Source organism: Atheta coriaria, unplaced genomic scaffold (assembly GCF_025399875.1).
Source record: "Atheta coriaria isolate IRGN ID8LTWV9N9 unplaced genomic scaffold, Caltech_Dcor_3.1 hic_scaffold_6_pilon, whole genome shotgun sequence".
Taxonomy (NCBI): domain Eukaryota; kingdom Metazoa; phylum Arthropoda; class Insecta; order Coleoptera; family Staphylinidae; genus Dalotia; species Dalotia coriaria.
Genome location: NW_027045448.1, coordinates 12,556,964 through 12,570,714, shown reverse-complemented (window position 1 = coordinate 12,570,714; position 13,751 = coordinate 12,556,964). Strand labels below are relative to the sequence as shown.

The 13,751-nt window shown below is 38.8% G+C and overlaps 1 protein-coding gene across 2 annotated transcripts in view; it reads right to left on the bottom strand.

Moving 5' to 3' along the window:
- The window catches only part of LOC135794081 (nuclear receptor coactivator protein neosin), a 35,132-nt gene that overhangs the window by 1,513 nt on the left and 19,868 nt on the right, over positions 1 to 13,751 (bottom strand). The window contains exons 2-4 of one of the 2 annotated variants that reach the window (XM_065305224.1): positions 5,543 to 5,595; positions 315 to 1,447; positions 54 to 253 (exon numbers count right to left, since the gene is read on the bottom strand). In XM_065305224.1, the coding sequence (XP_065161296.1) occupies positions 54 to 253; positions 315 to 1,447; positions 5,543 to 5,572 (1,363 nt within the window). In that variant the 5' untranslated portion in view covers positions 5,573 to 5,595. Of the gene's footprint in view, positions 1 to 53; positions 254 to 314; positions 1,448 to 1,513; positions 1,605 to 5,542; positions 5,596 to 13,751 lie in introns of those variants that run through there. The other variant, XM_065305225.1, reaches the window with a different exon arrangement.

Sequence of the window (13,751 nt, the reverse complement as noted above, 5' to 3'; positions counted from 1 at the left end):
TTTAATTTTAAACTAGTTTAATTTTAAACTAAACCGACGGTTCAGACCCATACCTTCAGGAATTCCATGTAAAATATTTAGTGTTAATGATCTATGATCTTCATTTTGTGGCATGATCAATATTGCAAACAAACAACCTCTGCTGGAAATATTTGCCAGAACTCTACCAATAGGAACATCATCATTGGGGAATAGTAGATCCACAATCAGACCCAATTCTTTCAGTCGGTGTTCAATGTATTCAGCATATTCTCTGAAAATACCAATTACATGAAAATTAACTGCAAAAATTCAATTTTTTAAGTATATCTTACGTTAGCGCCTTAGCAACAACGATAATCTCGCAATCATTCCTTTCAGGCTTCTCCACTGGAGGCATACCATGATAACTATCAGGTCCCATTCGATCAGAACCCATTGCCATTCCTCCACGCCCCATACCAATACCATGACCTATATCTGGCCCCATTCTTGGTCCAGCATTCATGTGGCCACCCGGTCCATGAGGAAAATCCGGGCCAGGTCCCATACCATGTCCATATGGTGGATCGTAATACATTGAATCCATATCGTCCATATAATCACCTCTATCTCCTCGAAAATCGCGGTTTAAACCAGGACCGCCTAACCCACCACCACTTCCACGATTTCTTAATCGTTTCCGTTTATGAGATTCATCATTCATTCCCATGTTGCCCAAATTTACATTCGTAGACATTTGTTGGTTCTGACTTTGGTTCATATTCTGATTATCCATACCTTTATTCTGATTTGGATGATAAGAATCAGACACTTGCAGTGGTTTTATTGATGGAGGCTGTGGAGGTTTGTTAGGACTATGCATTTCATTCTTTTGGAAGGTATCAGGTTTATTGTTTTGATTTTGATTCTGATTTTGGTTGGGATTCATTTTGTTTTGTAAATTGGCCTGATTTGACTGAAAGGTGTTTGGGAAATTGTTGGCCTGTTGTTGATTGCCTTGATTTTGAAAATTATTCATCTGATTCATGTTGGATGCTTGATTTTGATTCATATTCATATTTGGACTTTGATTCATTCCTTGATTCTGTTGTTGTTGATTAAACTGATTCTGATTTCCCAGCGAGTTATTTTGTTGATTTCTGTTGGGAGGCAGATTGTTTCCACCAGGTTTCGTCTTGTTGGTGTTGTCAATTGCTTGCTTAACATTCATTTTCTTTCCATAAAACATGTTTCCATGTTCTTTCATGATGGCCAGCTGAGCTTGTTCATCAGATTCAAACTGCACAAAACCAAACCCGCGCTGAACAACAAGACCAAGTATACGTCCATACTGGGAAAACTTCTGATCTAGGTCTTCTGGTTTAATGTTGTCTGTAAGATTTCCCACATAGATCCTGGAAGATGCTGTTGCTGGATTTTTCATAAATTGTTTATCCGACCGATACATTCTGAATGCAAAAGATATCTACAACAATTTAAAAGATTAGAATTGATTAATACATTTAATAAAACATAAATTATTAGAGTTTACCAATTCGATCACAAATAAACAATAACCATCAACAAATCTCAACTAGTACCGGGTTATGTACAACATAAACTAAAAATGTAAACACTAGTTCACACAAATGACAGTTTTCTCCTTGAAAATTCAAATTTAGTAAGTATGATTGTTGCGCCATCTATGTTTCAGAGTTGGAATCAATATATGTATTTTCTACATTTTCTATTAAGTTACAGAAAACTGTAGTATGTACTATAGGCAATTCAAATTGTACGTAGTTTTAATTTGTTCCTTATTATTAAACAATTATAAATTAACTTTAAAAGCTCTAAAATTACTACGATAATAATTAAAACTTTTGAATTTAGAATTATCATTACTCTTATTTTAAAATAAATTTTACATTCTTTTATTTGGTGCAAAGCAGATTTTTCCATGATTTTTATTCGCGTAGGGTGACTGCGACCCTTGTGAAAAAAGGCACTTTGTCACGCCCCGCACGGCTCGTTGAGGGTTGAGGACGGCTTATCGAACGCGGGTCGCCACGCCTCTGCCGCGCCGACCCGCAGGATGGCAGCCGGCAGGAAAGTCGGCCATAATACGCGCGCGCCGCGTAAAAGTGCGCTCGCGAACAAAACCCGCGCGCGGCCATCATGCCGACGTCGATCGTCCTGACGAGGGTGAATTTTTCGATATCCCTTCGACTTCTCTCTCCAGGAAACGCATGGCGTTGCGTAAACCTGGCAACTCTACACCCCCCAACAAACGAGTTCCAATTATCATTCACAATTTATCAGGAATTACTTCAACAAATAAATTTATGTAAATATTGTTCGAAACTACAAAGTAATTGAGTTAAAAATGGTTAAAAACATAAATAGTTACCTACAGTTTAATTATTGAAAAAGTATGTTGTACACAAAAACAATTACTTAAAGAAAGAAATTATCTTTCACTTGAATGCTCTAAATTTGGCTCAAAAATTCAAAAGAAAATGGAAAAATAAATCAGTTATGCTGGGGAAGTCAAAACGCACAGCACGAAAACAAAATGTCTAATATTTAATATTCGCCGCATTTGCATTTTAATTGAAACTCGATTGATTCTTATTAAAACAGAATGCGGGCGCGCTCTCGTTCCGTTTGCTGAACGTTTGCAAATAAAATGTCTGGCTCGTGCTTAAATTACGATGATGGAGATGAAATGCAAACAAAAATGTCAGGAAAACACTAAAATTACGCCTTTTTGCAAAACAATTTTGACAGATGTCATTTTGTCCACTATAAAACAAAAATATGAAAAATTCAGCTTTTAGGAGCATGTGTGCAATATTTAAATTATTACCTATACTCTCGGGCATCATTCGATTATCGTCGCGCGTTATTGCATTTCACATGCATTGCGTTTATCTCGACCTCCGGCGCTGCACCGACGATAATCACCGTGCCTCGATTGATAGCGGCGGGCCTATTAATGCTTCGGCGTTCATTAATAGAATTTTGAATTTTTGAGCCCTTCGGGCGGCACGTTGCACGCGACAGCGCATTATGCAATAATACGATGATTGGATTTGCGCTTACTGTGCACCAAGTTGAAACTTTCCGGGTTCCAGCGCAAATCCGGCTTCATCAGTGCAAAGAGCAAACATCATGTTCACTAGCAGGATTACGACATAAAATATTTTTGAAATTTTAAAACTTTTTTCCTCTCCATCTCAATTTATCTAAATAGGTAATAAAAATTCGTTTGCAATTTGTTTCAATTGAGAACGAAATAAAATGTAGATTTATTTTATATTTTACTTTTAAATGCCAATATATAAACAATATGTAATATAAATCCGGATGGGTTCGTGTTGTGGGTACATTGGCAGCATTGGAAGCTACCGAATTGAATATTTATGCGCGCACATAAGCCCGCCGGTCATATTTGCGCTCTGAAACGACATAAACAGACCGGCGGGCCGGTAATTGCGGCCACGTCGATTTGATTGCTTTTGTTTTAATTAATTTCGCTAAAATTTACCGCGGATATTGCCGTTTCATGATAAACTATACATTATTCAAAGTCAATTTGCCTGTAACTCTTTTAACATTTATTTTAAATGCCTAAATATTTAGCAAATTTCAATTGTCTATGACTTTTTTTTTATTGCACATCAAACCGGTGTAGTATGCAAATCATAATACAAAAATAAATTCGTTTCGATTCCCATCCCGTCCTCATCCAAATTTCCATTTCTATTTCTATAATTTTAATTCCCCGCTTGCCGGGATAGAACAAAAGCAAACCTGTTCGAAAAAAATCTCAACATGAAGAGGGCCGCGAGTCACGTTGACGTGCCACACGCGCATTGTACGCTCGCCTTTTGTGCCTTTATTAAAAACACTTTCAGTTTTTTTTTTCTATTGCATCTATTTGATTATACACTCCTTGCGCTTGGGATCTGCATATTTCTATGATTCTATTTAAATGTGTTGCACCCTTTTTGTTTCCCGCACGAGATTTATACCTGACGCCGAATTGTTCTCACGAATGAATTAACAAGAAACTTTCAATCGTATAATAATTCAATTGCAATATTTTACTAATACAATGAAATGAAACAGAATAAAATACTATAAACTTTACTATAACACTAAAATTTATTAATGAAACCTCAAATACTTCCAATGTTTAATTGTGAGGTGAGTTTTGTTATTCTTTTTTGTATGTGCTAAAGACCTCATTTGAATATTCCGCACGTAATGCATGAACATGAACCGGCGTTCTTGAGACGAGTGTCGTTTTCAACCCTTTGGATTACCCTTCGTCTTTGCAAGATCCCTGAGCAAGATCAAGATGAGATGCATAGACTTGGCCGCAATTTACATCCGGCCGTGTATCGCTTTCACTTGTTTCAACCCTTCAGACAACCCTTCCTCTCACAACCTTCAATTCACTACTTTGTCTCATGAGCAAAAAAAAAACTAATCGAAAAAACGCAGTTCCGTTAAGTATGCATCACGTGTCGTGTCCATGTGACCATGTGCGTAGAAATAGAAACAAAGTGTGAATTGCATAGAAATAGAAAATTAATACTAATTGACATCGTGGTGGTGTGGTGGTGAGTTACGAGCGCCTGACTGACCACAACTCGTATGTTATCCCTGCATCCTTTGCTCGTAAACAAAAACTAGTTGAGGTGAGTACTTAAAATGTGTGAATGGATGCAGGAACCAGTTGACTGTGTCCAGACATAACTAAAAGTACTGTAAGCTGCGGGAAGGAAATAATTCATGTCCGCATGTCTTGACATCCGGACACTATCATCCCAAGTGTAAAGTGAAATCGAAATTCAACTCGTAATTAAAACTAAACAATACCTGATATAAAAAAAGATATATTATATCCCGAGGGCACGGAAGCAGTCTGGAAGTACTAGAAACGTCTATTTAGGAAGCCCACAACAAAAAATATATTATGACTACGTGAATATCTTCAGTTTGTAGTAAAAACAAGATAAAAACAATTGATTACAACCAGTTACAACATTCCATCGGCGATATAATAAACCGTCATGTAAACGCCCGTATGTACACCGCGTGGAAGCCCAACAAGACCACCATAATTTAAACGTCAATGCTTAAACTCGTATCATTCGGAAATTGATAGTGCGGCGAGAAAAACGCCTCGACGCGGAAAAGGGAAACAAGAGATAAATCAAAACGATAATTGGACATTCGAACACGATTCCACATCGAAGGTACGAGCATGTTTTACGCGTCTCCGTCCGTTATTATCGAAGAAATTAATGGGCACGTGTGTGCGTCCTGCGCTCTGGCGATGGAATACGGAATACGCCAAACTAATAATCTTCTTCTTTATTTATACGTCGCGGTTAGCGTCGCGGGTCGCGCTGGGTGCGTGCGCTCGTTATTGAATCGATTCGTGAGTTATTAAGTGAGAAAACTGCGCGGGTAGTAATTTCAAAACATGCGCATGTCTGCAATTATTTTACAATCTATGCGAAGGCAAAAATTCTGCATAAACTGAACATGGTGTCAAAGTACTCACTTTTTGAAGTGTTATTTCTCCCAATAACATGCGGAATGACAGCAAAGGAAAACCTGAAATATAAAAATTTATAATGATCATTTATGCGGTTTTTTGGTAATAAATATTGACGATTTTAATTAAAAATACTTTAAACTCTATTTTCAATTAAATAAAATTAGAATTTCAATTAGCGTTCGGATCGAAATGTTGAAAACCGTTCCGAGTTTATTATATTCCCAGCTTTCGAAGTATTTACGCGCGCTTAGTGTTTATTATAATCGAAATTTATTCGGATTCGGAATTGAAATTGAAGTTTTACGTTTTAATGGCGCGCCGCTTGATTCGTACATTTGTCGGAATTAATTGACTACACGCGCCCTCCGCCGTGCGCCGCCACATCGCTGACAGAAGCATTAATTAGTCGTCGCGCACTCACTAGTCTAGTCAATGGCATTATAATTAATTAATTTATAACTACGGCTATGTAACTATGACATTCCCAAAATGAGTGCATTTTTATGTTCATCCACCAACTACTTCCAAATTCATTTTTAATGGTGAACGTAAGCTGTGTTTGTTAAAAACAAAACCGTCGGTTGGTCGCACGTCGATTCTCGGCGACGACCAATGGCAGGCGCGATAAAAATCGTGAAATTAATGTTCGAGTAAACGTCGGATGCGCCATAAAAATATTATTTCACGTTACGGATGGCGTGCGGCGCTATGCTCGTAATTAAAGCACATGTTAATTATGGCTCGGTGCGTCCTGCGGAGGAGTGTGCAGGAAATAAGTATGAATATTTATTTTTTGTTTATCTTTTCAGAAAACGTTTCTTTTTTATTTAGCGCGCATAAAGTGGAAAAATTATGATGTGCGCGGTAATAAAATAATTAAGGTCAGCGAATAAATAATTGAATAATTAAATTATCAAGCATATAAAATTTAATACCATACATTAAATGCAAACAAAATTCACAAATGCATAAAACTATTATTTATTAACGCTGACACTCAATTTCATTCACTTCAATGCAGTACTAATCCAATTTTTGCTTTGATCATGAAACAAAACTGAACTCAACTGAACGTTACATGTTTCTATATTTAAAAATCGCACTGCATTGTTTTATTCAGCAACCCCTTGACACACCACATGCATTAAAACTAAAACTTAAAAAAAAAATCGCCCCTTGCGAGTAATTGTTTCGCGTCGCATTCAATTGTTTCACGTCGAGGGTATGGAAATAACGAGATGAATAGTTTTCGGATACAATGTCATTGCGCAGCCGGTTTTTGTTTCCACGCTAGGAAAAAAAATTTACGACGAAATCGGTTATAATCTAAGGAAGCAAAAAACTGCCAACGACGCACACCTCGGCACCTCATTTGCATAACATGCATAGCGAATTAGATACTATGTCCCGCTACGGGACCAACAGTTATGAAAACGTAGCTGTAGGGACGACCAAAGGGTTGCGCCGGAATCCGTTTGTGTGATTGTGCTCTGAGTGATGCTGGACACCATTCGGTACACTTTTTTTTATAATTAGAATAATAGCATGTGAAATAAAATAGGACTGATATAAATCAATGTGTGTGATGACAGCAAAAAATTTGTGGGAATGAGTTGAAACTTTTGCCATTGTGAGAATTTTAACTTTTTTTTTTGTGAAATAAAATATCAAATATTTTCATGAGTTGATTAATTTAACTTTGAGTGACTTTAAAATAACAGTTGTTTACGCCACGACCACAAAATTCACGATTAAGTCGAAAGTATAACACACGAAGCGCGCGGCTTTTTGGGGAAAGTAGAAAGTTATAACACGCTGAAAGTTGGAAGTGGACATCCCTTATCCGCCCACGCAAGTCTAAATTGTCCATCAAACTGTAAACAAGGCAATTAAAATTAACGCTGCCGCTTTCCAACTCTTCCAAACTCTTCCTTCGTCAGCGTTTTCGGCAACATTTTCGAAGTTTTCGGTGAGGTGGCTAAAGTTTCCACTCGGTTGTCTTTTTGCATTTTAGCTGTTTTGTTTGGAACTTGAAACTTTTGTTTACTCTTGATATTCAGCCACTCATACCTGTATATTCAACGCGAGTCGACGCGCGGTGGTGGAAAGGGTTGACGGTTGATATTGCTACAATAGCTGTAGTTGCGAGTTTCGAGTTTGGAGTGATTGTCTGGAGTGAGAGTCTGGATGTTATAATGTTGCTGGATTGCTCGCCGGTAGAGTCCATCTAAATCGAAACTAAAGGATTCATGAAGGCATTAATAATTACCATCCCATTTTCGGCCCAGCAGTCACGGTATGCACCGCTTTTTCCACGCGGCCATTGAAAATAATGAAGTCGCCGGCATTCGTTTTGGGTTTTCATTCATAGCTGGAGCGTAGGACGTTATTTTCTTTCCGGACATAATGCACAAGCATGTTGGTTTAGTGTGCATGGTCTGCGTGCCAACCACTAATAAATTCATCTCCCATGAGTTCCCTCATGCGTTGCACATGTATTGCATTTGTTTCAGCCGGCGGAGGACATTAGAGGACAATGCGTTTTTTATGACCTTAGACCACTAGCGCACGCATAGGGTCATAATAAATGCAATATTTTAATTCCTAACCCGCTCCGCACATCTCCAGAGTACCTAGTCTAGCGGCAAATGGGCAAAGGATGCAAATCACAATGGACCAATATCGAATGGCCCTCGTGTTTATTACGGACGGTAATCTCGTCTATTGTATTTGAGAAAAATGAAAATAATGGGCAGTGGGCAAATGGGCATGTGCGTCGTGTATGCAAACGGTTGACGGTAAGTCGCGACCCTTTTTGACCCTTTTACGAACAAGCAAAGTGTACATGATGATGAATTGTGTCCCGCACGCGAAAACCGAAAACGGTCAACCGATGTTTTATCGCTTCCTGGTTTGCCCACAACTAGGGGTGTCATAAATTTGAAAGTTTCAATTGGTGGTTCACTGATACCAAACACAACACCTACAAAAACCAGAAAATATGGTCAATACAGTCAAAAAACACAATTTATTAGCTACAATTACATATGACATGTTATAACTTATGAATTCACGTCTCAGTGTCAAATTGGGGTTTCCTTAGTCAATGTAGTTTTGGTTTAGTGGTTCACCCACATGTCCAGGACATCTGGTCAGTGGTCATGTGAAACTTACACGTTTGATATGTGTTCAATGTTCATGTTCGTATGTAGGTACTCGTAATATAAACACAATATAAATATGAATTTTACGTGTGCATCTGTCCATCGTCCAAGCCAACACCACAAGCATCACATCATATTCAACTACAACCTTTGGTTGCATGTGCGTATGTGTGTGACCACGTCTGATCGCTGTGTTTGCATTTCATCATCGCGTCCCTCGTTCCGTTTCATTTTTTGTGCCCGGTCATAAATATAAGATGCGACCAAACAAGCTGGCAAGCAAAGGATGCTGTCATTTCAACTCATTTTTTTCGTCTGTTTCTAACGACATGCAAAGAATAGAAACGAAAGGGGTGCATGGGCATACAGCAGCTAGATTCTTTTCTCTGAGGGTCACGTGCATGCGCTCAAAACAAAAGCGACCGGTGGCCGGCATTAGAAAGGGTCATAGGTAAGCGGTGGTAAAAGGTTAAGTTCACAAAAGGGCTCTGGCCGTCGGACGAAACAGCGAGCACCTGGTGTTTGCGCACTCGTCACTCACATAATCATTGTTTAGTTGCATTTTTTTCGAGTTTAATTTCTTTTTTATGTATCGGATGTGGGAATGAAACGTTTTGTCCGCTGGCCGCTCAAGAAAGACATTAAACGTGTGTAATGCGTGGGCATGCTGGAAAATTATGTAATCTTTAGTTTTACTACTTCACCTTGATCATTAAAAAGTTATAAAATCATTCAAACCTGACCCCCGAGGAACCAACCAAGTGTTGATTTAAAGATCTATCTAAAGATTGCTATTTGTTAAACTGTCATGCAGTTGAAACAAGGACAGGATATTAATTTTTTTTTCGGTGACGTGTGGGCAAAACAAATGAAAATTAGAAGATTAGAAAGCCATAAAAGGCGGATATGAATGACTGCGGACTTTTTGTAATTTACGGCCGGCTAATAAACTGAAAAGCGAAAGCTCACGCACACGTTATCTCTTGAAAATTATGACAGCACATAAACTTATGTCCGGCATAAAATTACAGACAAACCACCCTCGCGCCGCCGTCATTCCAATCAAAACTCTCTTTTAGACAGTTTCAGCGTTAACACAACGTCATTCCGATTAAAAGCTACTTTCATTTAGTTTAATGCTGTCTTACTTTAGTCACAAACGAGGCGCGCGCTTTTGTTTCGCACTCGCTGGCTGTGCAAACACTTGTCACTTTCGTCCACACGTCGCAGGGAGGCAAATGAAAGACGCGCGTCGAGCTTTAATATGCAGATGCTTTTTATGCGAATGCGTCACATCGCGAGAATAGCGACGCGCATTCTGCATTCATTAACGCGGGGTAAAAATTTTCTATTCCTGGAGCGCTGTTTGTTTATTTTGCGCATGCATAGGGTGAAAAAGCCAGTCAAGGGAAAAACCAAGTCGTAGGGAGGTTAAATATACGTAGAAAAAGTGTGCTGGAGTTTGGAGAGCAGAGAGCGTTTTCTTTTTCGAAATTTTTCGGGGCGAATTTTGCTTCCAAGTCTTTTTCGGGCGTGTGAGGGTGAAAACGCAGGAAACGTTCGCGTGGCGCGGTGGCGGCGACGCTTTGGGGTCGCTTCGGCAACCCCTTTCCTTCCTGCAGTTAACACAACTTACAGGAGCTTAAAATATATTTAAAATATTTTGTTTATGTTGAAAATGACAAAAATTTTAATTTTTTTTTCATCAAAACTTTAAAAATTAATGAAAAAACGTGATTTTTTCAATACAATTTTTAATATTTTATCTAAAAAATGTATTTTTAAGTATTGTGGATTTAAAACATGCAGTAGAATGTTATTACTCAACCCTTTCGCTTGGCGCAGCGCTGCGGCCGGAGCCGAGTGTGATCAATAATGAAAAACCTCTCGTAATAAACTTTTATAGTCTTCCCCCTTTTTGCCGCGGCCGTGCACGCCTGAATTCCTTGCGCTTCCTCTCACACCCAGGCCGCGGGGGGCGGCGTACAATGGCCAGAAAGTTACGAAACAAGCCAAAAACCCGGCCGCTGTACACAAAAACACACGAAACGTCGAAAGTGCGGCAAACACCGCACACACATCGAGCCGCCTGCGAAAAACGGCAATTTCAAAATGGCGTCGGAAGAAAATCGACGCATTGACGCGCGGGGGCGACTAAGGAAAAGCACCGGATGGCGACTGAATGCACGGAAAATGAAGTTTAGATCGATCGGAAATTAAAAATCTGCGCGCGATAACGAAGCACGGCTTTTGTGTCACAGCGTCAGAGGTTGCCGATTCAATTTCAGAAAATCAACTTCTTTGTTCCAGAGCAAAAATATTAAATTGAAAAAGTTGCACCAAAATTAATATTTCACTGAAATACGTGTGTAAATCATACGTTTTATAACGCATTATGCAATAGTTATCGTCGCATCGTGCACCTCGAGAGTATTGTTGTTGCTAATGGTCGTAGTACCTACTCGTAGGTCGTTAATGATGACCATATAAGTGGCGCATACACCAGCTGCACACCGTTTAATGTTACATATCATTTTGCATGTCTTCCACGCCAGCCTTCGGGATGACACGCGTCCCGTGAACTGGACACCAGTCACACGTAAATGTCGACCAAAATGGAAAAAAAGCGACGCGTACAAGACATTTAACGCTCGAAACGCAATTCGCCCATAATTAATTCTTTTATTTTCGGAAATATGTCAAAAAACGCAATAAAATATGATTATTCTGCACATTTACGCAAATATATTGTGCAAACACATTCGTGCCGTAATAACAAACAGCTCCCCGATGCATAATCCATAATAATTCACTTACGCTCGCTGGGTGCAATGCTAAATGTTAAATGCTACGAGATGACATTTTGACATCCTGTATTTAGACGGGCGCGACGTTGGCGTGCCGTGCGCAAGGTGTAACGTCATTACGCGCGAAATGAAGCGAAAAACAGCGAAAAAAACGCGTGTGGCGCACCGGCCGCACATCAATTACACGCGCCTTTTTATAGGTTTCTTTCGCTTGAGTGTCCAACGTGCAATTATGACCGTAAACTACAAGAAACTACAAGGAACAGCATAAAAATGCGAAAATTATGTAATTTGCTTTTATTTTATTTACACTTTTGTGTAAAACTGAACATACAATACGAAAAAAAACATATATCCACTTTGATATAATATGCAACTTGATTATAATGTTGCAGACGCTTTTTTCCGTTCTAGTCTCATTAGAAGCGTTCTTTATGCGAAGATCAAAGCGCTGGATGTCCTCAGTTTTTAACTTTGTACTCGCAAAGCCTTTTAACGCTAATAAATCTATGAATAAAACCCAAACCCTCGACATAAATCACTTGAATTTGTTGTTTGTAACAAAATTCTAACTAACTCATTTAAAAGCCGTTTATTTCAGTCGTAACGTCCATCTGAGTGATTCATAACCTCGCAACATTGTCCGAAATGTTATTTTTCATATTAATAATTGAAAATTTGTGATATTTTTTACTAGTAAAAAGTAGCTGGCAAGAAGAACAATGCGGCGATAAATCTTCGACAAACATCAGTCATATTCGTACATATTCGTTGCGTGCGTTAGGCGTTTGTTTCCGAAACAATAACAATAAAACAACGAACAATCGCGCGTAATAAATCACTTCTTCATCGAGCCGGGAATGCACACACAAGTCTCCCACATGCCATTTTTATAATAAAAAGTGTAATAAAACTTATTTTTTGGGAAATCGCCTGCGATGCAATTGGTCGGTTAAATATTCAACTGCTCGAAATAATAAAACGTTGCGTTGCGTGTGCGATGTGTTGGATATCAACTCATTATCATAATGCACGTAATTTATAGTCTAATTGTGGTGTAATTACACCGCCTATTACTATTTGGAGTATGAAATTTTTGATATCAACTGAGTACAGAGTTTTGACTTTCAAATTGTTTGCAAGTTGCTTGTTTAGAGCTTCCTGTGTGCTTTGGTGCTTTTGTTTTATACTTGCGAGGCGTGTTTACGTGGGTAAATTATTAACAATTATTCTAATTCAAAATGGATGCCTAATTTTATACGTGCGGTAATTTTTTCTTCAGAAATTTTGCATTTTTGTTTACTTTGTAAAATTAAACGTAAAATGAAAACAGTTTGAACGCAAGTTATAAATTCATCATCGCGTCATTAAATTCCACAATTAAAATCCAAACAATAAAACTTCCTCAACGATAGCTCGCTGATAAATCCGGATAGTTCCGGTAATTACAGAATTTACGACGGGCTGCGCGCTACAATTAAAAATAAATAAATATTATCTCCTCCTGATTTCGCTCTTCATTCACTCCGACTCGCTGGCAATAAATTACAATTTCTTATTAGCGCGCACCCGTAAAAAGTGCCCCATTGTCCATGACTTTCATGACGCACCTTCTCGTTCGATGTGTCACTGATAAAAATCACCGTTCAGCGGGCGCTCACCATTGGCCGCCCACCGGCCGCAATCACATGAATTGCACACATAGACACACTCAATGTGGTCGTTCATTTAAATTTGTAATTTCCGCCGTTTCGCTGTTGTTGATACACTGACTGAAGCAAACACACAAAAAAAATGGCCACACTTGGTGGTGTGCGCAAAACGCTCGTTTGTTTCTTCGGTTCTTCAGCTCTTCGGCTCCCCGGCGGCCATATTTCCATTCTTTTGTTTTCGACAGCGCTGCGCCAGCCATTCTTTTCCGTCTTTCCCCCTTTTTGTGCGACTTATTAGAGAACGCAATCAGCGGAGCGTGCGATCCGTGTTCGAGGCGTGTTAAACCGACTTAATGAACGTGCGATTCGCCTGAAACGTAAATATTCCAGGGAAAAAATAATGGCCGCTATGTTTCACAACGAAAATTTATATTTAACACGATTGCTAAATTCGTAAAACGTATAAAATTTAATTTAATTTGTTAAAAAATCACATTCACTTAATGTTAACCGCCACACAAATCACATAGCACTTTCAAGATTGCCAAAATCAGTAAAACTAATATTAGCAAAGTGCACCGCACTAACA